This window comes from Lissotriton vulgaris, chromosome 10, assembly GCF_964263255.1.
Source record: "Lissotriton vulgaris chromosome 10, aLisVul1.2, whole genome shotgun sequence".
Taxonomy (NCBI): domain Eukaryota; kingdom Metazoa; phylum Chordata; class Amphibia; order Caudata; family Salamandridae; genus Lissotriton; species Lissotriton vulgaris.
Window position 1 is genome coordinate 1104781076 of NC_141698.1, and position 26538 is coordinate 1104807613.

The following is a 26538-nucleotide window of genomic DNA, read 5'->3' on the forward strand; positions in this document are numbered from 1 at the left end:
CTTCCTGGTCAGTCTGATCTGTCTTGACAGGCGCTTTGCCCATTTAGTCCTCCAGAACTTCCTGGTTGGAATCTGTTCACAGACCCACCTCCAGGGAGGTATTGCTCGTGTGTCTGCTATAAGGAAAGGAATTTGTTTGTAGAAGTCCCCAGCAGATGAGTAAGTTGCTTAACTTCGATAACACATTATCTGGTAGACTGTATCTGGCGTATATTCCTTACCAACCCTTCCAACCTCCCCTCTTCTGCAATCCGATTTGTCCATATAGGGTGACCCTTGTAGTGCCTTAGTGTTTGCGCACTCGTCTAGCAGCCTTCTAGTATGTAAATGTCATGTAAAGCAACTATTGTCAGTGTATTGGGGTGGTGCCTTTATAGGCACTGTGCATGTCACTTTTCAGCGATGACGTGGAGCCAATCGCCTGCTACCGGAGCGCCGAAGTACTGCTTAAGATTTTGCAGATCCAGTCTGTCGCCTGGGGAATATTCTAAGTTAAAGAATCTGCAGCTAGACAGACTTTACCAGATAAGTGATAACTGTAGGTAAGTAGCTTGTTTGTTCAGAAATGCAAACATTTTCATATTGTGGCAATGGTGGAATGAGATAAACAGCTTTTTTTTTTCTTTCTTTTTTTATCTAATTAGGAATTTGGATTGCCTAAATCTTTTACTGAACTCGGGGGCCGACTTTAACAAGAAAGACAAGTTTGGAAGGTCAGACATGGTTTATGCTTTAAAATGTTTCTCTGTTTCCCATCAAGTCGAAAGTATCTAGGCCAGCATCTTCCCCAGCCAAGCTGTTTGTGTATGCTGAACTCATTTGTTATTTAGAAATTAGTCTTGGGATATCAATCTTGGAGTAAATAATATTGGTCATCCTGTTATTGTGCTGATTTTTACACTGACATCTGATTAAATATGTGCTTGATTTGATACTATTTAATTTCTTTAAAGGGAAGCAGACCCCCACCTTGCTTCAGCCTTGTTGTCCCCCTAAGTCTTTTTTTTCTCATTAAGTGCGCTTCCCCCACATCCTCTTATATCTCATACATATATACATATGTGTGTGTGTGTGTGTATATATCACTCTAGGTTTTCTTTCCGTTTCCTTTAATTGAAACCTTACAACTCACCCTTTGATTCTTCTTCCCAAACTTTTTGTTCCCAATATTTATCCCTGATCATTATTTTCCCAAAGCTTCTGTTCCCAGTGTGTTTTTATCTGAAATAACGTAATTCCCTATCCAAGTGCTAAATCTTGTAGGTTTTCTCATCACTTCTGTGTGACTCCTACATCTTTCTCGTACCATGTTGAGATTCCAGTAACCTGCGTTATGGGTGCACTTGCTTATTCAGAATCCTGGAGGTGTGGGCCAAGCTCTGTGTGCTGCCAAAGGATTTTGCAATGTGAATCTGATCTGGGTTCACATGCTCTACAATATTCCATCATCTAGTGCAGGAGTCTCCAACCTGTTGTGTAGTGAGAGCTACTTCTGGTCAGTGAAAATCGTTGTGAGCTACTAAACCCTAAGCAACTTGCGCATTTTACAGAGAGGCCTCTCCCGCCCAGTTTCAATGACGTTCAGCCTATTTCTTCAGAGCCCATACTGTGGTTTGAACACAATAACACTGAAAGAAAAGACTTTGCATGTGTGCTGTTGGCAAACCGGTTTAAGACCTTTCAATTAATAATAGCTTCAAAATCAGGACCGTAAGGTGTCAGAACACTTTACATGACACAGATTTACACAGAGACAATCAGTGAAATGTTACATAAGACAGGGGAAAAGAAGGTATAGGAGTGACAAGTCATCCATACTGGTAGGCAGGATAGTTTAAGAGTGCTTGGTCAGGAGAGACAGAAAAATAGATTTATTTTTTTTAAAACCTAACTCCTAACAACATGGTTGGGGGATTCTAATAGGAATTGATTTCTACCCAAATGAACATATTTTACAACAACTGGGAGAAATCATAATGGTCCACCAGCCCAGGCCAGCCAGCCTATACTTTGCAGTTTTCATGCAGCTCTTTGATAAGTTACTTGTCTACATTAGTATTTTAGCTCAAAGAGCTAGCTAGCAACAATATGCACCTTCTTTGCAGCAGGCATATTGACTCTCTGTGCTACTTTACTGCGAGTAAAAGCTTCCTTTGTATTGTAAGTTTTCAAATTATACACAGATCTCTCGCTCTCTGTTTCCAAGAAGTACATTCATCACCAAGTTTAGCATAGGTCACGCCACCATAGCTGCAGTACAGTACATGCAAGGTCTTTTAATTTGAATGTCAGCTGCCGCTGAGCTTCATTACTGGTAAGGCAAATGTTAAAGCACGGTGGCAGCCGATGTTAAAATCAAAGGTCCTTGCATGCTCTGAACTGCTTTCACAGTCATGTAAAGACAAATATATAGCGCAGTGTAGTAATCAATGAAATCCTTTCAGTGATTACTTCACTGCGCTATATATTTGCATTTGCATGACTGTGAAAGCAGTTCAGTGCAGGCAAGCACCTTGGATTTTTTGTTTTGGCTGCCACCGAGGATTTAAAGAGCGGTAGCAGCACAGTGCATGCAAGGACTTTAAATTTCAACGTCGGTGCCACTGTGCTTCATTACTGTGGGTTAAGGCAAATGTAAGCATGGTGGCAGCCGATGTTAAATCAAAGGTCCGTGCATGCTAACCAGGCCTGCTAACAGCTGTCACAGTCATAAAAAGGCAAATAAATAGCTCGGTGTAGTAATCAGTGAAAGCCTTTCACTGATTACTACACTGCGCTATATATTTGCATGAATTTTAAGGTGTTCAGTGCAGGCGAGCACTTAAGTTGGCTGCCACAGTGGTAGAGTGCCTGCAAGGACCTTTGATGTTAACTTTGGCTGTCACCGCACTTTATTCCTAATGCATATGTAAAGCACAGAGGCAGCCGATGTTTAAATCAAAGGTACTTGCATGCACTTTCACAGAATAATCCGCTTTCACTGACTACTACGCGAAGGCGCAAGTGTGGTAAAGTCAGTGAAAGCAGATTAGTGCAGACAAGAATCTTAGACTTTTAACATCGACTCCCACCGCAATATCGGCCCAGTGCCTGAAAGGACTTTTAATTTTAACGATATCTGCCACTGCGCTTTATTACCTAAGGAGGCACAACTAATTCTAAAGTGCAGTGGCAGACAACGCTAAAATGAAAAGCCTTGCAAGTACTGAGTGCTTTTTGCCAGCAACTCGGCTCATTTATTTTTTCAGGGTCAGGGGCCCCTCTTCCCTCAAAGCTGCTCCGGGAGGCCCCAAAATGGAATATGATCTGAAGCGCGGTGCCAGCCTGGAAAAGGCAGGTGGCGCGTGACTTCGAGGATAAACATAACATTCAGGCAACAAGAACCTTACATTGTATTAACACATCCTCTGCCACCACAATATCGGCCCGGTCCCAGTGCCTGAGAGGATTTTTAATTTTAACGTTGTCTGCCACTGCACTTTATAACTGAAGGCAGATCTAAAGTGCAGTGGCAGACAACGCTAAAATCATAAACCTTGCAAGCACGGAGTGCTTTTTAGCCGGCGACTCGGCTCATTCAGGATCAGTGTCTCCTTTTACCTCAGAGCTGCTCCGGGAGGCCCAAGAGAGTGGAAGATGGTCCGAACTCGGTACCAGCCTGGAAAAGGCAGGTGGCGCGTGACTACTAGGTGGTAAGACGTCACGTTCTTCAGCCCGCCCCGCGACAGCTAAGCTCACTAAAGCCAATCAGAGCAGCTGGTTTGTGTGAAGGCGGGCACGGGCGGAAGAGTTGTGAAAAAGGGCTGATAGTTCTGAAAGAAAATGACGGGATACAAAATAAAATTGTAAATGACATCGCAATAATTAAATAGCAGCGCGAGCTACTATCAGAGGGTCGGCGAGCTACCGGTAGCTCGCGATCGACCTGTTGGAGACCGGTTTGGGTCTATAACAGTCCCTATTCTTGTGTTTTTTTTTGTGTGGGTTTTAAAAATAAATACATCTTTTCTGCCCAGAAGAGAACAGTGCTAGTCTCCGAAGACATTTAATTTAAAGCCACAATGCCCCAGTACCTGGTCACCATCTTCGCATCATTTTTTCTGCCATTTACTTCGGAAGCAATGTGTATGACTCAAGGTTGACTGTTGAGAAATCAGGAGAAGGTAGACCTATGGGAGATATAGCCATAGATGTAGACAACTCCCAAACAACCACCCCCACCAGTAACACTGGAGTATAAGAAAGAAGAACAGAATGAGTTTTATGAGGAGTATGGCCAACCCATTCTGTAGGGTAAGCTCACATGGGAAGGAGGACATACAATAATCTAGAGATTGGCTTTTCTGAGTGGAACCTGGCTCCTAGCCATCAAGACAATCGTCCCCAAATAACCGTACAGCACCACTGTCAAAAGGTCAGTAGAAACATGGGGTTCAGCCAGAACAGAACAGGAAGAAACGTTCTGTAACAGATACTTGTGCCATTTCAACGCAGAAGAAAAAAAAACGTTGTACACATGTTAGTTAGCATTTTAGATCAGGGCCAAGAGGCTTTTAAAGAATCTGCTTTTTCGAAGGCATTTCCCCAAAGGTAGGAAAGAAATGCAAGCCTTCAAGGCAGGCTTGTGTGTATAAGAAGGTTAGTGTGCCAGCTGACTTAATCATTGTCAACAGCCAGGAGATCTAATACTCCACTATTGACAGAACCACCACAGGATGAGGAGACCAAGGCTGGAAGCATGAAGCAGAAAGCTGAATGATAGCGAGGTCTGCGGCCGCACAGCAGCATATTTCTACAGCTGTATATTTGAATAACGCGGTACAAAAGGGGGTGGTGATGGACAGAGCATCTGAACCAATCAAACGCTCACACCCAGTCAACCGATCTGGGTTTAATCCATCACTGTTAAGCCCACTCTGCCACCCCAGTTCAGACATGGCCATATGCAAATCAGTCTGACCCTGTGCCTCATGGTCCAGCCCGAACTGCCAAGCCATGCCTTCCCTGGACCGGAACCCAGCTTCCTTGGACCGGTTTCTGGCATTACAGCCGTCTTCAGCCAGGCTTGCATGAATCCAGTGGCAAAGTGAGCAAGGGACACACGTCTGAGCATAAAGAATGGTGATGGATTAAACCCAGATCTATTGACTGGGTGTGAGTGTTTGATTGGTTCAGATGCTCCGTCCATCATCACCCCCTTTTGTACCGCTCTGTTCGCCATAAGTTGGCAGGGTATGCTCAGACGTGAGTCCCTTGCTCACTTTGCCACTGGATTCAAGCAAGCCTGGCTGAAGACTGCTGTAATGCCAGAAACCGGTCCTAGGAAGCTTGTTTCCGGGCCAGGGAAGACATGGCTTGGCAGTTCGGGCTGGACTGTTCCCATGAGGCACAGGGTCAGACTGATTTGCATATAGCCATGTCTGAACTGGGGTGGCAGAGTGGGCTAAGGAACGGTGATGGATTAAACCCAGATCTTTTGACTGGGTGTGAGTGTTTGATTGATTCAGATGCTCCGTCCATCACCACCCCCTTTTGTACCGTATATTTGAACACCAGCAAATGGAGGCAATAGAAAACGTGCAGAGCGGTGCAAAAAAAAGACAAAAGAAGTAAGACATGAATTCAAAACCATCCCAAATACATGTCACGTCCTTGCTGGATGTTACGGACACGACCAGCAGGAAGATGTGTACTGGCAATACAACTGGTTAAGAGTCCATTATTAATCCCGAAGTCCTGACATCTACCAGAATTCCGTTGACGGGAAGCCGCGGGATACTCCGTGGAGTGGCTGTGCGCTATAGAAGTATAATAATAACATAACATAACATAACATAACATAGCCTATGTGGAGCTGTGGTGGATGAACACCTTACAGCAAATGAACAAGGACAACACCTCCTCAAAGGTGTTGGCAGCAGAGGATCATTCGGAAGAGAAAAATCGCTCACCAGGAAGCCAATGAGAATCCCTGGCTCCAGCAGATGCAACTGCAAGCCCAGACCATTCAGGCAGCAAGTGCTTGAGGAACAAGCCCACAGGGGCAACACCCTGTGCAAAAAAAAAGACACACCTTTGAAGTCAAATAGAGAGGAATGAGCCAGTACACAATAGGATCCGGCATCCCTGGCAAAGGAGACTCAAAGTGATTCCCTGCTCAGCAAGTCTGGGCAGAGTAGGAGGCTTCCTCTAGAGTGAAGAACAATCACCTCCAACATTATAAAACATATTTTTAATAGAACTTTAAAAAATACCTCCAAACATCAAGCCAAAAGGGACAGCTTGATTTGATTTGAGTCTGATTTCTAGAGTGCGTAGCTACCCGTAGGCGTCCCAGCGCTGTTACTCAGCATGCTAGATCCAGGGAGGGGGGGGGGATGTTCAGGGTAAGAGCCAGGTTTTTAGTAACCTACGGAAGGCCAATAGGTTGGTTTCCCTTCGGATATTAAGGGGAAGGGCATTCCATAGCTTTGGGGCATTATATGAGAAGAGGCGTCCCCCTGAGCGTGCTCTTCTTATTCTGGGGACACTGGCCAAGGAGAGAGTGCTTGATCTCAACTGTCTATTGGCTTTGTGAGGTTTGATGAGCGGTCTCAGTATGGGGGGGGCCTCTGCCATGGAGGATTTTGTGCGAAATACAGAGGGTTTTGAAGATAATTCTTTCCTGAATTGGGAGCCAGTGTAGTGATGTGAGAGCAGGTTTGGCAGAGCATCTGGGCTTTGTCCCAGTGAGGAGCCTGGCTGCAGCATTCTGGACGTGTTGCAGTTTGTTGATAAGCTTGCAAAGGAGAACTAAACCGGTTACAACAGCAACATTAGGACCTCCTAGAACTGAACAAAAACCTCAATGTGTATTTATTCCTTCCTGATTCCCTAACAGAATCTGACTTTAACACCTATCATAGACTTTCAATTCCTGAATAAGTTCATTAGGACACAAACATTCAAGTTAACCACCCAACAGTATGTTATCCAATTGCTTTTTAAGGAGCTGCATAACGACCATCTACCTCAATGAAGCTTGTTTCCACTTCCCAACAAACCACAACCACCAAAAGTATCTCTGGCGTGCAAGGGGACAAACATGACTCATTGAATTGAGTACTCAGAAGTGCCAGAGACGGCTGGCAGTAGAATGATAGCCAGTGATTCAGTCTAGTCTAGTCTGGATATTTGTATTGCGCAACATATCCCATCCCGAGGGAGCCTCATGGCGCATGCGGACAGCCCTAGAAAGAAGTGGATGAGCCTGGAAATGGAATTTTAACTGAATAGCCATGTTTTCAATTTTTTTCGGAAACTCGTGAGTTCTGTAGTTGTATGTATGTTTAGGGGGAGTTTGTTCCATAGGGATGGTGCCATAAAGAAAAAGGCACGTCAGCCTGGTTAACGGTACAAAGTGGGTGGGAGTTGTCCTATCAAGTACTAGCTAGCCTCAGTATAGCAGCCTGGCTCCGTAGGACTTAGTTTGACCACCTCTGCCTTCCAGCCAGGTGCATAGAGGTACTAAGGGAGGCAAGACAACCTACTACACACATGCTATACAGCTAGGTGAATGGAGTGGTGTGGCTCACTGGTTAGGGGCAGCAGACCCAGAAGCAGAGGACGGCCTGGGACCAGGGTTCAATTCCCGACGCGGCAGGGTTGTGGACCAGGGTCAGCGGACTCGATAATTCTCTCGCCTCGGTGCCTACTCTAACCAGGGATCACACTCGGCAACTCTGGGCATTAGCTTGCCTCATCTCTACAAAGGCCCCCCACACATGCCTGGGATGCCTGGTTTCACCTTGGAGATACCCAGCAGGGACCATCTCACAGGGAAAGCCAGGACGGGTTCCCCAGCGGTATACAGCGCTGAGATACCCCATGGCGGGGTGATACATGCGCTTTACAAGACACCATTACATTACATTACATGTATACACTGGTGCCGCAAAGAACTGCTGCATAATTTAATAGGGGACACAGCCTTTATCAGGTACTTGATCGTTTGTTGGAAGCTAAACTCTTATGTTTCTATGCGATTACACCTCTGTTATAGTTGCATGTAATGTATATTGGGAAGGAATCTTTTCACAACACCAGTAATAAAAAGGTTGCTCAAGGGGATTGAAGAGGATATCACTACTAAAGTTGACTACCTCACCAATGGGTAACCTGAATGTTGCTCGGATGGCACTTTAAACATACATTTGAACTAGTACATAAGATAGACCTCAACTATCAGCCTTGATCACAAACAAAGTACTTCCTGTTTTCTTCAAACACCCTAAAACACAGACAGACTAGGTACTACATATACTAGATATATGGAGTGCAATTATGTAATTCCTCCGAGTAACAAAACAAATAAGAAAAAGTGAAAAGATTTTGTTGCTCATGCACCAGTGAATGAAGGTCTCCCTTGTCAAAATAAACCATTACAACATAAATAGTGCAAACAATTCAGATTGCTATAGCCTAGTGGAAAGACCCTTGCTAACAACCGAACACCCATTCCACCAGTGAGAAATGGGCCACACCACCTTTTCTAGCAAATGTTTCCATTAGTGTTTTGTGCATGGCTTTCACAAGGTCATAAATCCACATTTTCAAGTCACAAAATACTACAAATGCTGAAATCCATGCAAACAGGAAGGCTTTTGTGGGGTAGAAAGTTCAAAAACATATTTTTCCCCCAATCAAGCACTTCAACACCACTTTTTAGGTCTCGCCCTGCGATTGCAGGCCAAAGGCCTGCTGTCGCAGAGCGAGACTATTGCAATCATTCTCGCTTTCAAGGACTGAAAGGGAGAGGACAAGAGACTGGCACGCGCATGCACGCAGCAGCCTGCCGGGATCAGGTCGCGCGCCTCACCGCACTCTGATTCCGGCAGGCTGTTCACAACACACATACAGCCCCCCCAGCATACACACACTCACGCACACACATACACAGAGACACCCCCCACCCCCCTACACACACATCCCCTACCTTGTCTCGGCGTCTTTGCGCTCCCTTACCCCCGCTCCTCTGGTGCGCTCGCACCACTGGTTTCGATTCCCGCGTCGGCTGATCTGTTCTATGCAGTGTTTATTTCAACAGCCAATCAGGAAGCAGAACTCCTTGAAGACATGCTCCCTCTCTGGTCCGCCATCATTTTAACTGCACGGACGCACCCCAGCAAAAACGGCAGCATGGGCCAATCACCTTTGTTTTCAGTGAGCTGTGAGGGGCTTGGTGTACAAATGTCACTAAAGTACCGAGCGAACACGTTCTAGTCTTCTCTGCTGTCCATCCCCCACAACCCACTGCCTGCCGCAAATGGACGAGCCTTATCCATAGGCCTTGGTCTTATGATGCGTTTTAAAAATAAGAAAGTAGGAGGACGGATTCTATTAAATGTGAAAAAAACGTGCTGATCCTGCCCACTTCGGCCACTGTGAGTGACAATACAACGCAAATACCCGTTTCTGGAAATTGCCGGAGAAATGGTGTTGAACTCGTTCTCTGCTTGAGGCCACGACGTCACTGCGACACACTCCTATGCACTTAAAACCCTAGTGTTTGTCCACACGTGCCCTCCTCGCCTGGCAGACGAACACATCATTGCCAGCCAGAGCTAACCACTGGAAAGTTCTGCAGGAGGGGCCAAACAGAACAAAGACGCTAAACAATAATTACACTCTCTTGAATTAGGTGAAATTACCAGCTGGAGAAGCCGACGTTTGTACGCCGACGGGCTGCGAGCAGCGCGGAGCTTGGGTGTGCTGGGAGGGGATCACAGGCCGCGTTTGCTGTGTACATGTGTTGTTTTCATAAACGCAGAGGCTGTTTTTACACCATGTCATGTCTCACACTTAATTGCACTTTGTCTGCTCTGGCAGTTCTTCCTTGCTTGCGTTATGTTATTTTTTCCCTCTTTCCCTCTCCCCTTCAGTGTTGGCCCCCTTGCTTCCAAACACATTATCATTAGGGGTGGCTTTTCTTGATCCGCACAATTCAAGCATGAAAACATTTTTTTGCTCGAAATGAGGGAAAGTAGAGGAGCCCAAAAAAAAAATCTTGCGTTCTCATTTTTTTACCGACACAAAAACGCATAATTTCCTTTGTGTGATCTGAACATCCCATCGGCAAAGTGGTGCTCAATTACTTGATGAGACAGCTTTGAGCATCCGAAGCCCCGAGAAAAAATGTGTCCATAGAGGCCTGGCGCAGTCCGAATGACTTTGAAGAGATGAGTGGGTGGGGGCGATGGGAAGAGTTAGAGGGGTGAATAACTTCTCTCAGATTTGGACCAAGTTCAGTTTCTCTGTAATACATCTTGTTTTCGCTTTGCAAGGTTGCTGAAACATGAGAGGACCTCCCTCACTCGATGGTGAGCAAACCCTCATTTTTCAAGTCCATTATGTATGTATGCTCGCATATTTCAGTGTTTGTCTGTAAGTTCACGTCCTGGCTATTCTATAGGGGACACCTTCATACAGGTCTGGTTTCGTATGAACCCCTTGCATGCAAACCATGCTTCTAATATAAAAGCCATGCTTCACGTCCCAGAATGCAAAGTGCTGTTGTATCCGAGCCAGGGCTTGCAAGAGGGGCTACAGAGTTGAGTCGCAGGCCTGCCAACATGCCAGCAGAAGACAGAGTGAGGCTCCTCATTTAACAAGCATTTGCAATGCAATAGGTCTCGCATTTACGCAAGTTTGAGCTATTGACATTGCAAATTACAATCCCTTTTATTTTACTTTTCGTTTTTAAAATGTAAATAAAAGGCATTGTCCTTTGTAATGTCAATAGCTCAGACTCGCATAAATGCGAGACCTATTGCATTGCAAATGCTTGTTTCCATGGTTAGTACTCTTGCACAATCTATGCACACTGAAGTATACAAAAAATGATGGATGGAATGCTTGAATTATTATCAGGCGCTGGCAATTACTCTGGGCTCCATCGTATTTTGCACTCCATGTCACCTTACTTTGGGCCCACGCATGTAATTCATTCCAGACCCTACTCCAATAGGAACTGTCTTCCCAAGCTGTCCGGTTCTCCCTGAACCGAAACACAAGCAACCCAGACAGGTTTCGCCCTTACTAGGGCACATCAGTCTGGTGTAGCTTGGCTCCAGTGGCACTGTGTGCACAGGAGTCTTGTCTGGGTTTGTACCCATCCCACTGAAGTGTCACACTGAAGAAAACAAAAAAGTGATTGATGGAATGATTGAATTTAATACAGCCAATGTCTGAGTTCGCATCAGGCAGGAAGTCTGGTGACTGGGACCTCCCTAAGTGCACTTTCTGTTGATAAAAGGGGCAATTCTGCCACACTTAACTCATATCTTGCTCAACTGGAAAACGAGGACCAAAGGAGGACTACCGTGTTGATCCTGGAACCAGCATGGAAGAGGCTGCACTGAAGCAAAGTGAAGGACTGTGCCTCCTGTGTCCTGCTTGTGGAGAAGATGTCCCCCCAGCCTAGCTTGAAACAGAGACTCCAAGAGTCAGTTGGTTGACTTCATGCTCGCAACACAGGTCCACAAAAGCTGAAGGAGTCTGCTGGGATGAATTGGTAGCCTGGATCACCGATCTTCACAGCCATGCAGCCCGAAAGACCAGGCCCAACTCAAATGTTGCATCCGAGTCAGCTGAATCGGTGGGGAGGGGTGCGGGGGTCGGAGTGTGGATTGGTCACACACAAGGAGAGTTATCGCCAAAAGAATGAAACTGCTGAATTCACTGTACCGACAACATGTACCCAAGGGGCAACTGGGCTTCTGCTGACCTGTAGAAAACTTCAAGGTAAATCGACCCGTGTGGCTGGAATCAGCCCACCAGGACAGTGGACCAAGAAGTAGCACCATGAAGACCCCTGTCGACTGCACAACATTCTCAGCATCTTTGAGCATCTTCAGCATTCTGTACCCCTTGCACAGGACCACTTCATAGAAGTCAATGGCAAGGAGCTACTGATACTGGACCTCGACTGAAGAAAGCTTTTCTTAAGGAGAGAACTGTTTTGGTGGACCTTTCTGGTTCCCTTGACTAGCTCCCTACCGGAGTTGGTCACTGTAAGTATCCTCATTACAACTTTGAAACATGCTTGTTTGCAGTTACGTGAAAATTTGTGATTCACTGTATCTTGTAAAATTCCTAACCCCAGAACCCTCTGGTGGATCTTTGTCATTTTGGTGACTACAAATTCATAAAAATCAAATCTCTTTATAAATGTGTGTGGAATTTCTTGTCTTGTTTATTTCTTCAATTGTTTTTGGTGCTTTCTAAATGCTTTCCTATAGTTCCTTTGTGTGAGCCTGCCTGCTCAGACACAGCTACTCATGGTTGAGCTATGGTATAACAAATGGAACTTGATTGGAACTAAGGGGATTGGTAGTGTATTGCACGGTGAGGTCCCACAACCACACCTTTAATATATCCCATTTCCTCACAACTAATATTTACCTTTTTGGATCTCAGGTTGGTGTGACTGTACTTTAAATATAATCCTCAAATGTATTTATCTCTAAGGAAAGCTCACTTTTGATAAATCACAATCTTGTATTGAATCAATTCATAGTGTGCAGTCTGGTATCTTCTTTCAACTGTGAAGATCAATGTGTCCATATTTAACTACCCATTTTATGAGACATTCTCACCAGGCACAGATCTAGGGTTCCTGTTTGGGGATGCTTCACCCATAAGTTATTATTCAAATGTAGTTTCTGGGTTCTTTTTAATTTATTTGTTTATATGGTTGAAATGAATCTCGATAAGAAAGAACACTCTAGATTGCAATCCCAATGGATTTTGGGATATTTCCCACCATGAGGCAATTAATCAAACAGAAATATGTGCCTGAAATGAAGAAGGAAACTTATCAATTCACATATAGTGGAATGGATCCATTTCGAAGCAAGTAGTCAAAATATACGACACTAATATATATTACTATAAACATGATATTTCTGGAATCCAATAATAATTGAAAGAAAACTTTCATGATTACACAGGCATGTGGTATTAAGATGAATCTGTCTGTGCCTAAACTTGCTGGAATTTGCGGGACCATCAAAATAAGAGATTTTAAAAAACTGTCTCACTGGAGCTAACGTTGTTTATAGAATCCATGTAGAATCTAATAACGTATTGAATGATTCTGTTTAAAAAATATGGAACATAGGTTGAGTGGAATCTTCAACTCTTGAGGGTAAATCTGTGTGTTTAAAGAAAACATGATGACTTAAACGTGATGTAGAGCTTACAGCACATTAAACAATAATAGCATTGTTAACTGTTACAAAAACAAAGTGAACTTGTGGTCACAAGAGGGATTAGCTTTGAGTACTGCTGCCTCACTCCCCCCGGAGCTGGCACCCGGCGCCCCCGCTAGTAGCTGCCTTACCAAATTCACTATGGTGGATCAATTGGACACCCTAACACTTCTAAAATCTTTAAAATCAGGCTCCCCCTCGGATCCCTGCCCGGCAAGAGTTCTGGCGGGAGTAGCGGACTGTGTAGGCTCTGAGGTCACTACTTTGATCAATTGGTCTTTACAATCGGCAGTGGTACCTAAGCAGTGGAAGCAAGCCAAACTCTTGCCTCTCCTGAAGAAACCTTCGGCAGACCCCGCTATTGCAGCCAACTACCGCCCCATCTCCCTGCTCCCGGCACTGGCGAAGGTCTGCGAAAAGGTTGTCTTTCGGCAGCTAAATGCCTTTGTGGAGGAATCTGGTGCGTTACATCCAGCCCAGTCGGGCTTTAGGTCATCCTTCAGCACTGAGACAGCTTTGGTGGAGGTGGTGGAAGCCATTAGGGAGTGTACGGACAAGGGTGGCAGAGCGGCGCTAATTTTATTGGACCTCTCTGCCGCCTTTGATACGGTTCCTCACCAGCTCCTCCTGGCCCGCCTCACTGAGATTGGCATCACTGGGGCTGTGTGGTCCTGGCTGGAATCTTTCCTGGACTCCCGCTATCAACAAGTCTGGATGCCCCCGTACTCTTCTTCGGCCAGGTCTGTTCAGACAGGGGTCCCACAGGGCTCTACTTTGAGCCCACTTCTTTTTAACATCTATATGACCCCGCTGATCTACCTGGCCGAGGAGCTGGGTGCAAAAATTATGGCCTATGCCGATGACACCCAGCTCCTGTTTACATGGGGCAACACGACATTAGAAACTGATGTCGCACTAAAATGCCTGGCTGCCGTTTTCACCTGGTTAGCTCATGCCAAACTTAAATGCAATGAGGGAAAATCAGAGATTTTACTATACGGCCAATTTCCAAGCCAATTCACTGAATTAATTTGGCCACCTGATTTTCCCCGTCCCCTCTCTGAAGGTGGCCCAGCCAAGAATCTGGGCATATGGTTTAACGAAGATCTGAGGTTCGCAGAGCAGATCAAGCGATTGACGGGTGCCTGCTTCGGGACCCTCAGATCTCTGAGTAGATTCTTTCCTCTCTTACCCCAGCCAGCTAAAGAAACGGTCGCTAGGGCCCTCATATTGTCCCGCTTGGACTACGCTAACGCTTTGTATCTGGGCTCCCCTTCCTTTCTGGTTAATAAACTTCAGCTTATCCAGAATGCTGCCGCAAGACTCCTGCTGGGTATTTCTAGAAGAAACAGCATAAGACATCAACTGGCTACTCTTCACTGGCTGCCGGTGGCCCAAAGAGTCCAATTCAAGGCCCTGGTACTCACGCATCGAGCCCTTCACGATACTGGTCCTGCCTACCTCAAGAAAAGAGTTACTTTCCATGTCCCAAGCCGCCACCTAAGGTCGGCTTCCCAACGAAGGATGGTAGTTCCCCGCTTCCGGCGAACCAGATTGGGCGGTCAATCCTTTTCGGTCAAAGCCGCTGCCCTCTGGAATTCCCTCCCATTCACTCTTAGGGACACTAGAGACCTTGGTTGCTTTAAGAAACTCCTTAAGACCCATCTTTTTAACATAGCCTATTAAAGTTGTTTTGCTCTGCTGTTCAGCTCTTGACTTCTCTGTGGTTATGCTTCGCGCCAGGATACTCTTGAGTAGTTGTGCGCGCAATAAATATCCATATAACATAACATAACAAGAACATAATCAAACGTAGATAACCAAGATGATACAATTGATAGATACGGTTGCCCGTACATGGTCTCCGGTTGAGCACTTATTTAAGTGTACACTTAGGAAATAAGAAAGAGTTGGTGTTTCAACGCCAGGAGGAGTATTGCAAGAGTAGGAAAGTTACTAATTCTTGTGATTACTAAAGATTGAACTCTAGAGAAACTTTCAAAAGAAAACATGAGCATTGCAGACTAGTTCCTGGTCACCCCATAAAATTAGACGCATTCAGTAACACAATATGAAAAAATATGAAAAATCCAAACTGTGTTGAGTATGTTAGGTATATCCTCAAAGAAGCAGAACATTTTAGTTTTCCTTTTACACACTTCAATGGTTGTCTGTTCCAAAAATGCATCAAATGTTTCCTGTGAAGTATAATCCAAAGGCAATGATACAGACAAATGATAGTTAAGCTAGACATAGCTTTTATAATCACATGAAGAAACTCTAGCCACTATTACATAGGTTATCATTCAACTCCTTCTCTAACAGACTCCCAGACGTCTGATTTCAAAAGTTACATTCCCAAAGGGAATCGTTAATGGAATAACCCAATATAAAATAGATATAAGATGCCCAGTATCCCCCCCAATAACAAAGATAAAAACAACATAAAAGAAAATATACTTTAAGATAGTTTTACAACACGGTTAAGATTCCAGGTGCAACCATCCTCCAGCTCAATTGCTCCACTGAAAACCTAGATAACACTCAATGGTTTTCTGAAATGTGTAAAGCATTTCCTAGGTTTCTGGGTAATTTTATTTTTACCATATCCCCCACCTTGACCTAAAGATGTTTGCTGACTTGGTGTTTATTACATCTCATCTTCCTTTGCTCTTGAATGCAAAGATCTCTCATCATTCCCTTCTTCATCTGTTCAATCAAATCAGACAGTTCTTTACCATACACTCTCACCTATGGTGGGCACAACTTGGTATGGAGAACACTTTTCCTGAATTGTGCAAATGGACTAATCGCATTGGTAGAGTGAGACATGTACCTATTTTTTCCACTCTGCATCTTACAATCTCAATCCAACTCACTCCTCTCAGTTTAGCTATTTGAATTGCTTGCTTTAGTGTTCTGTTAAAACTTTCAACCATGCTATTTGTTTCTGGATGGTTCAATTCACATTTTCCTTTTTGTAAAATTGCTGTATTATCCAAAAACTCTACCATTGCCTAGGATGTAAATTGCACCCCATTGTCAGTCAAAATGCTTTTGGGGTTACTTCACGCACAAGCACTTCTTTTTTTTTTTTTTTTTTTTGTCCTCATCTCGCCTTTAAGCAAATTGCAAGTTGTTACAGCCGTTTCATGGTCCTGGACTCCCTCCGGCCGACTGCACTTGCTTAGGTCTCCCGACCAACTCCTTACACTGGAGTTTTAAGGTGTAATCATAGGACCGGGAGCCTTCACACCTCGTTATCCACACAGTCTCAGATCTCTGCCCATAGTAATAAGAGGTCGCCAGAGGCTATTTGAGATGTTACCCACACTGGCAACATCAAGACGAGCCATTGAAAATGCAGAGTTCAACCATTCTACCGTCCTGGGGGGGGGTAGGAGAATCTTTCCATTTCATGCAGATTTCCCTGCGCGCTAATAAAATAAGACACAGTAAAAGTCCTCTCTCCTTCGCTACCAAGTTCTTTGTTAAGGAGCAGTCATCGGCAAAAAAGATTAGAGTCCCATTAACCCTGATATTTATACCAAAAATCTTGCGCAAGTAGCCCCCAATCCCTTCCCATAATGCTACAAGGTTTGCACCTTCAAAAAAAACATGGATGTCATTTGCTTTAGGGGCCATGCATCTATAGCATTTCGGTTCGGGGGTTGGGGCAAATTTGGCTATTTTAGCTGGGGTATAGTAGATGCGATTGGTGACAAAGAAATGGTTTTTCTTTAGGCTAGCTGATTTTATATATTTGTAGAGAAGATTTAAAGAAGGCTCTAATAACTCTTCTATAACCGATTCAAAGGGGGATTGTCTCCACACCAAAGCCTGAGATGTAAGATCTTGGTCATCTGCTTCAACCAATTTCTTGTACCAAATTGATACCTCTCTCTTTATCAGATTGTCTGACATAAAAAGGAGCTCTGTCTCCCAGTCTCCCATTATACCCCGGCTCTCTGCCTCGAACCAGGACCTCAGTTGTAAAAACTTAAATTTGGGCTTTCAATATTTCCCACAGATGCACCCCATCTATGTCCCCCAGATCAGACCAAATGGAAACTCCCGCCTCCCTGATAGGAGCAGCCAACCCATCTTTAAGGCAAAGAGGAGTCCCCGGGGAATCCCAAAGGGGGCATGGTCCGAGTAGTACCCTATCTCGCACCTAGTCCGTACTTTACACCAGATTTCTAGTGCATTTTTCAGGACCTTCAGGCGCACCTTCTTAAAAAATGTTGGTGCTCCAAATTTGTAAAGGAACCCTTCTGTTCTGCCCCCTTTGCTTGTGAATTCACTAAGCAGAAACCCCCAAGCTGAAAGTGTTGGTTTTGTTAAAAGCATCCGGATGGCTTTGAATTGAAATGCTACCAGGTACCAACTATTATCCGGAAGAGCTAACCCACCTTTGAGCAACCTCCGCCTCATTTCTTTTCCAGGACAGCCTCACTCCTTTGTCCCCCCCATATAAAACTCCCAATCTTGCCCTGTATTTTGGAGATATCATGTTGAGTGAACCTCAGGGGAACAGCATTAAAGATAAATGTCAGCTTGGGGAGGACAGTCATTTTAACTAAATTTACCTTGCCGACAATTGTGAAAGGGAGATTCTTCCACCTTGCGAACAAACGATCTAATTCATTCATGACTCTTTTCAGATTCAAGGGAGTAATTCTGTCTAACTCGCTAACTATTGTTATGCCTAGGTATTTAAACTCAGTACTGGTCTGCCCCGTCCAGTGTGTTATATTCCAGCACATTACCTCCGTCTTGGAGGAGTTGGCTAGATATCCAGGAATTGAGCCAAACTCCCCCAAGAGTGTCTCAACCCTTGGCATTGTTGTTTCTGGGTCGCTGGTGTAGAGAATGATGTCATCTGCATATAGTGCTATTATTAATGTATACTGCTGGAATTTAAAAGGCAGAATCTGATAATCAAGTTTTATTGCCTGGGCCAACAGCTCTATATATATGTTGAACAGCAGTGGGGAGATGGGGCAACCCTGCCTAGTTCCCCTCTGAATCTCGAAACTAGAAGTGAGCGTCCCATTTACCAGGATTTTTGCAGAGGCTCCCTGATAGCATTGTCTGAGAGTATGGATAAACACAGGGCCTATGCCCATAGCTTCCAGAACCTCCCAAAGGTAGGACCAACAGACCCTATTGAACGCCTTGGCGGCATCTAAAGCGATTACCGCCAAGGGTTCAGATCTTGCTGTGGCCAGATCAATATTGCCACTAAGGATTTGTCTGTTCCTGAATGAAACGCCCACTAATAAACCCCTTTTGATCAGAACTGACCAACCCTGGAGCCAATTTAGCCAATCTCCCTGCCAAAACACCCATAAAGATTTTATAGTCTGAATTAAGCAGGGAGATTGGTCGATAGGAGTCTGCCCTCAAAGGATCCTTCCCAGGCTTAGGTATTAACACTATGGTCGCCTCTCTCCATGAACTCGGTATTTGCCCTAATGAACTATAGATGGATTAAAATAAGGTACCCAATGTTGGCACTATCTCATCCTCCAGGACTTTGTATACCTCATTCGGGAGGGCGTCCAGACCTGCTGCTTTCCTGTTTTTAGATAACTTTGAGTTTTTATTTCCTCCAATTAGATCGGGAGTCCAAAAGATCTCTAACCTCCTGCGTTAGGGATGAAAGTGATTTAGTGCTCAGCCAGGTCTGGATTTGTTTTTTTGAGGGTTTCAAATCCTCCTTATAGAGATCTGTAAAGAGGGAGAGAAGGCAGTTCATGTCGTCTATATCTGTGGATTTATCCCCACTACTATTAATAACTAACTCGCTTATATTGTTTTTAGTGCGGTCAGTTCTGGCCTTCCATGCCATTAAGGCACCTGCCTTCTCGCCATACTCAAAGTTCTCCATGTTTTTAGTTAACCATTGGGCCTTAGATTTCTCCTCTAACTTGCCTCTGTAGTCCAACCTAGCTGTCTCAAGAACCTCCTGTATTTTACCAACCCTTTCGGGTGGACCCTCCCTCCCCTAACAAGAGAAGATCGGCTTCTAGCATCTTAATTCAGTCTTCTCTCTCTGTTTTAGTTCACAACCGTCTATTTTGTTTTTAGAGGATACAAGACCATGTAGCCTACCTCTAAGTTCGGCCTTAAAAGGGTCCCATACAACTCCTATGGACGTTGAGCCGATGTTAATCTCGAAGAACTCCAGAGAGGAGGCTTTAGTGGCAGAGATAATTTCAGGGTCGATTAACATTTTCCTATTAAGAATCCATCTTGTCTGGGTTACCTTCATTATTCTATTGCATGAAAATAAAACAGGGGCATGGTCCGAGAGATGACTAGGGAGAATGGAGATAGCTGGGGTTTTAGACAAGATATCCCTGCTCATAAGTATATAATCGATCCTTGAAAAGTGATGTCTTTTACTGTAAAACGTAAACCCAGCTGCCTCCCCATCACGTCTCTCCAGAAGTCTACCAACCCTATATTGTGCATCAAATGTTCGAGGCATGTGGGCTGCTGAATTCATATCTGTGCATAGATCGCCGCCTAGTGTTGGGTCCGGATGATTGCACATTGTTGTCCTGGAAGAGTCTTCGAAGTATCACGAGATAGGTGGCTCCTCCCCTGGACTACAGTGCGCATGGGCATCGCCTCCATCCCCAGATTGTTTTTTTCCGCCATTGGGTTCGGATGTGTTTCGGTTCCCTCTGTCGGAATCGATAGTTGTAAAACTTTTCTAACTCGAGACCAAAAGGTCTTTAGGCTGGGCGTCGGTATCGTTTCGTTCGGGTTTTGTCTGTTCTCAGCTCCGAACTCTTGCTACCCATCCGCGTGCTCTCGGCGCGGACGGGCCTACTCGACGCTCTGGACATGGAACGAACTCCGTTCAAAAGGTGCCCGGTGTGCACCTCCAAATATTCACACCTCGATGTGCACCTGGTGTGCAACAAATGTTTATCACCGGACCATGATGAGGCCAGGTGTATGGCCTGCTCGAAGTTCCGGTGTAAGAAGACTCTCAAGATTCGTCGGGCCGCTAGACTCCAGGCCCAGTTATCGGCAACCCCGGCGCCCCCGCCGGACGACATCTTCGAGGAATCTGTTGAAGACGACGATGTCATGCAGGTTTCGGACTCTAGCCCCGCGTCGGAAGGGGATGCCTACGACGCAGGAGACGAAGACTTTGACGAAGCCGGCGACGAGGTAGGGGGCAACGATGGGGCCATTGCCACCGTGGGGGATAGCTCAGAGGAAGAGCGTCCCCAGACTGACTCAGGGGTCAACCCCCTTCAAACGGCCCAGGTCGAGGGATCGCCTTCGGGCCTTACCCAAGACCTCGTTATTAGTCCAGCAGCCCCGCCTCCGGGCCCGGTTACGGACATTTCTGGTGCGCCACTCCCGTTATCAAAAACGAAAGTGAAGCCATTGAAATCCACTCCTCCGGTTTCGAAACCGAAAGTGAAAGCTGCATTGGTGCAGAAGGCTCTGGAGGCATCGACTTCCAAGAAATTCAAAATGGCCGACCTGAAGAGCCGTGCCAAGATGGCCGACCCGAGGGCCTCGGGGTCGACGCCGAAGGCGAAGTCGACCGACGCGGCCGCGTCGGCGCCGAAGATGGTCGAGGTCGATGACCCGAAGAAAGCTTCGAAGAAGCGTCAAGGCGATTCCACGGCTCCGCTTTTCGGGGACAAGGAACGTGAAGTGTCGGCTCCGAAAACGATGCCTCTCGCCGACCCGACTCCCGACTCGGGGAGATCGCTCGAGCCGGTCAAGCCCTCCCCAGCCTTGAAGAAGAAGGTCGTGGAGTCCCTGCAGCGGATTCGGAAAGAAGCTGTGGTTCCCGAATCAGGGGTTGTGGTGCCGAAGCACACACCAAAGCCCACAAAGGCGCAGAAGCCTATCCGCTTTACCCTGCCGCCGAAGTCGACGCTGAAGGCTTTCGCTCCGAAGCATGGGGCAGGCGTACCCTCGAAGGAGGTGTCGCCGCCCAAAGCGGCACTGGTGGTGTCGAAGCCTCGGCTCCAGCCACTTGCAGAGGAGGAGCGTCGAGAGGTCATCATCGACGCCAATACCGGGAAACTGTCTCTCCTCAAAAGGAAAATCACCACGGAGCCGGTGTTGGAACATTTTCGTATTCCTCTAAAAAACAAGATGGATTCTGCGGGTACTTCGGCCCCGATAGAGCCTGCATCTCCACAGACTTTAGTACATTCGCCAACGCGTTCCACCGCAGGGGATGGTGACGATGAGGAGGTAGAGTACAACTATCCGGCGTACTCGGATCTGGAGGAGGAACATGAGCCTTGGTCTGGCGGAGGCGACCCTGAGGACCCGCAATCAGGTCAGGAACCGCAGCTCTTTGCGGCAAAGACCTCACCGACGGAGGACTCGGCAGCCTTCAACGCTTTGATTGAGCGAGCTGCAGCTAACCACGATGTCGAGCTGCATTCGGATCCTGTGGATGTGGACTTTTTGTTTGACACTTTCTCAGTGGCTGAAAAGTCAGTCAAGACATTGCCAATGCTCAAGGGAGTGCTAAAGCACGCGACTGAGGTCTTCAAAGAGCCCACTCGGGCGCGTGTCATCAATCCTCGCATTGACAAAAAATATAAGGCAGCGCCCTCGGATCCAACATACATCAAGGGACACTTGCCACTGGACTCGTTGGTTGTATCCAACGCACGCAAGAGGGCGAACTCGCAGACCACTGGTGACGCTCCTCCCCCAGACAAAGAGTCTAAAATATTTGAGGCCTCAGGGAAACGGATTGCTGCGCAGGCAGCTAATATTTGGCGAATCTCGAACACACAGGCCCTACTTGCACGCTACGATAGGGCTCATTACGACACCCTAGAAACACTGCTGCAACACTTGCCTGACCAGTACAAGGAGGCAGGGGAAATGTTAATTCAGGAAGGAAAGCTCATTACAAACGCTTCCATCAAATGTGCGCTGGACGTGGCTGATACAGCCTCCAGGGCAATCAACACTAGTGTGTTGCTGAGAAGACATGCATGGCTTAGGATATCAGGTTTCAAACCGGATATACAGACAACCATCCTGAACCAAACAGTTAATCCTGACCACCTGTTCGGCCCTGAGGTGGATGCAACACTGGAAAAAATGAAGAAAGACACAGACACTGCTAAGTCCATGGGGGCCCTCCAGTCTCAGCAGTTTCGGGGTGGTTCCTTTCGCCGCTCCAATACCAGAGGCACCTCAAGGGGTCAGGCATCGCAGTCCACACAGTATTATAAAAGTAATACCCAAACCTCATACACGAACAAGGGTAGGGGTGGCTACAGAGGCAACAACATCAAAGGCAGGGGACGTGGGAACAACAGCTCCAGGTCCACCACCGCCACCAAGCAGTGACGTCTTGTCACTGCCCCCCGACCACACAACACCGGTCGGGGGGGAGACTCCAGCAGTTCCTGCCCGCGTGGAAATCCATCACCACGGACAGGTGGGTCAAGTCTCTTATCCAGTACGGTTACTGTCTGGAACTTACTTCCACTCCACCAAACATACCCCCAAGAAGCCGTCCTATGTCCGGCGAGCACTTGCACTTGTTGCAGCAGGAAGTTCAGGTCATGCTGCAAAAAGGGGCAATAGAGCTCGTCCCACTACAAGAAAGGAGAACAGGGGTTTACTCTCTGTATTTTCTAATCCCCAAACAGGACGGATCCCTCAGGCCCATCCTGGACCTCAGGCCCCTCAACTGGTACATTCTCTCGGAGCACTTCCATATGCTCACGTTACAGCAGGTACTCCCTCTGCTTCAACAGGGGGACTTCCTGGCTACGTTGGATCTAAAAGATGCATACTTTCATATCCCCCTACATCCTTCCCACAGGAAGTATCTCAGATTCACGATTCAGGACCAGCACTACCAGTTCAGGGTTCTGCCGTTCGGGGTAACTACAGCGCCAAGGGTCTTTACGAAGTGCCTGACGACTGTGGCGGCGCATCTCCGACGCCAAAACGTCCATGTGTACCCTTATCTGGACGACTGGCTCATTCAGGCAAAAACGGAACAGCAGTGTGCCGACCACGTGTCCCGCACCATTCATCTCCTGCACGATCTGGGGATTCTCTCTGAACTACCCGAAATCCCATCTCCAGCCCGCCCATGTACGACAGTATCTGGGCGCGACGTTAAACACTCTGGCAGCCACTGCGCAGCCGAATTCAGTGAGAATCGCCAGTATCCAAACGTTGATCCAACGATTCAGGCCTCAACACTCGCTTCCAGCGAAAGTGTTCATGCAGTTGATAGGCATGATGGCCTCCTGCATCTCCATTGTCCCGCACGCGAGACTACATATGCGTCCGCTTCAGGAGTGCCTAGCACATCAGTGGACTCAGGCTCATGGGCAACTGACAGACCTAGTGTTGGTGAGCGGTCGGGCATACAACTCTCTGCATTGGTGGAATCCACAAAACCTTTGCAAGGGCCGACCATTCCAAGAGCCTGTGCCACAGATTATCCTGACAACGGACGCTTCTCTCCAGGGATGGGGAGCGCATGTACTCCACTACACGGTGCAGGGACTATGGACACTACAGCAAAGGAAGATGCACATCAATGTGTTGGAACTGATGGCAATCTTCATGGCCTTGAAGGCGTTCAAAGTACATCTGTGCAACAAGGTCGTGTTGATCCGGACGGACAACATGACAGCCATGTACTACATTCAGAAGCAGGGAGGCACACACTCTCCGCAGCTGTCTCATCTGGCTCAGAGCATGTGGAAGTGGGCCATTCAGAGGAACATCTTCCTCATGGCAGAGCATCTCCCGGGCAAGGACAACCAGATGGCGGACCTGCTCAGCAGGCACAGCCATCAAATGCACGAGTGGGAGATACATCCATCAGTACTCCAACCGTACTTCCAAAAGTGGGGTCATCCAGAGATAGACCTGTTCGCCACAAAGGAGAACGCAAAATGCCAAAGCTTCGCCGCCAGGTTCCCACACCCGCAATCACAGGGCAATGCGATGTGGATGAACTGGTCAGGCAGATTTGCGTACGCTTTTCCCCCAGCACCTCTGATACCGCTGGTGGCACGCAAGCTCAGGCAGCACTCGATGACTCTCATCCTGGTTGCTCCAACGTGGGCTCGCCAACCATGGTACACCACGTTTCTGGAACTCTCTGTGGTACCGCATCAAAGGCTTCATCTCACACCCAGCCTTCTGACGCAGAGCCATGGCGACATTCAGCACCCAGATCCGCAACAGCTCAACCTGGCGTTCTGGCTCCTGAAGTCCTAGAGTTCGGCTACCTCAATCTTCCCCCCGATTGCATGGACATCATTCGGGAGGCAAGAAAGCCCACTACTAGAGCTTGTTATGCGGCTAAATGGAAGCGTTTCGTCGTTTACTGTGTAAACCACGATATTGACCCGCTAGATGCTTCCATTCAGAATATCATTTGTTACCTGTTCCACCTGTACCAATGTAACTTGGCGTATTCTTCTATACGCATTCACTTGTCTGCAATGGCAGCATACCTCCAGAATAGGCAACACCTATCACTTTTTAAGGTCCCTGCTATTAAGGCTTTTCTGGAAGGACTCAAGAGGGTCATTCCACCACGGACTCCACCAGCTCCGGAATGGAACCTCAACGTGGTTCTTACTAGGCTGATGGGTCCTCCCTTTGAGCCACTGCACTCTTGTGCGCTTCAGTTTCTGACTTGGAAGGTGGCTTTCTTAGTAGCAATCACATCGCTACGGAGGGTTAGCGAGTTGCAGGCGCTCACCATCCAGGAACCTTTCTTCCAAGTAACGCTAACAGGGTGGTGCTCCGCACTAACCCCAAATTCTTACCCAAGGTTGTGTCTCAATTCCATATGAATCAAACAATTGAGTTGCCAGTGTTCTTGAACTCAGACAAAACAGAAGTCCTCATCTTAGGCACATCCCCCTCTGCATGGGACGACTCTTGGTGGCCGGAAGCCCTTGGAAAAGCACCCATCCCGACAGACCACGCACGGAACCTTGGCGTCATCCTGGACTCCTCACTCTCAATGAACAGACAAGTCAGCGCCGTATCCTCTTCCTGCTTCAACATTCTTTGCATGCTCAGAAAAACATTTCGCTGGATCCCCTCCGAAACAAGGAAAACAGTCACCCACGCTCTGGTCACGAGCCGACTGGACTACGGAAACACCCTCTACGCAGGCACCACCGCTAAACTCCAGAAGAAACTCCAACGAATCCAAAACGCCTCAGCCAGGCTCATATTAGACATCCCACGCAACGAACACATCTCTGGTCACCTTAAAGACCTCCACTGGCTACCCGTCAATAAGAGGATCACTTTCCGTCTGCTTACCCACGCACACAAATCACTCTACGACATCGGACCAGATTGCCTCAACTCTCGACTGTCCTTCTACACCCCCTCCCGCCAACTACGTTCTTCCAGCCAAGCCCTCGCCACGGTACCTCGCATTAACAAGACCACCATGGGAGGCAGATCCTTTTCATACCTGGCTGCTAAGACATGGAACTCACTCCCCGCTTACCTTCGCCTCACCCAGTACCACCTAGCGTTCAGAAAGCAGCTTAAAACGTGGATATTTGACAAATAATCCTCCTCCCCTCCTAAGCGCCTTGAAACCCTCTGGGTATGTAGTGCGCTATACAAATTTTATGACTTGACTTGACTTTCAGAACCCAGAGTCGCTGGCGGAGCGGATGCTCCACACCCTTGACGTTAAAAGAGCCTTAATGTACTACGTTGACAGGACCAAAGATTTTCGTAAGACCAAGCAACTTTTTGTTGCTTTTGCCTCGCACCACAAGGGAAACGCTATCTCCAAAGCTGGGATCGCTAGGTGGATCGTGAAATACATTCAAATCTGTTACGCTAAAGCTAAACGCACTCTCACTATCCCACCAAGAGCCCACTCCACCAGGAAGTTGGGGGCCTCTATGGCTTTCCTAGGTAACATTCCCTTAGAAGATATCTGTAGAGCAGCCACATGGTCTACCACACATACTTTCACTAAACATTACTGTGTAGACGTGCACTCCAAACGGCAGGCAGCTGTTGGTCAGGCTGTTCTCAAAACACTTTTTCAGACTGCTGCAGCTGGCACGGGCGGCCGCCGCTAATGGAGGGACTGCTATGTATTCTATGCACAGATATGAATTCAGCAGCCCACATGCCTCGAACTGCAAATGCTACTTACCAGTATGCATGTGTTCTTGGCATGTAGGGCTGCTGACATTCATATCGCCCACCCTCCTCCCCGGCGCCTGTAGCAGCTGCAGTATTCATATATATA

General features: G+C 46.9%; 1 protein-coding gene across 4 annotated transcripts in view; it reads left to right on the plus strand.

The window, feature by feature from the left end:
• ANKRD28 (ankyrin repeat domain 28) overlaps positions 1-26538 on the plus strand; it is a 730284-nt gene that overhangs the window by 489057 nt on the left and 214689 nt on the right. For all 4 annotated transcript variants that reach the window (XM_086942193.1, XM_086942192.1, XM_086942190.1 and 1 more), the window contains exon 13: positions 645-713. In XM_086942193.1, the coding sequence (XP_086798319.1) occupies positions 645-713 (69 nt within the window). The remainder of the gene's footprint in view (positions 1-644; positions 714-26538) is intronic.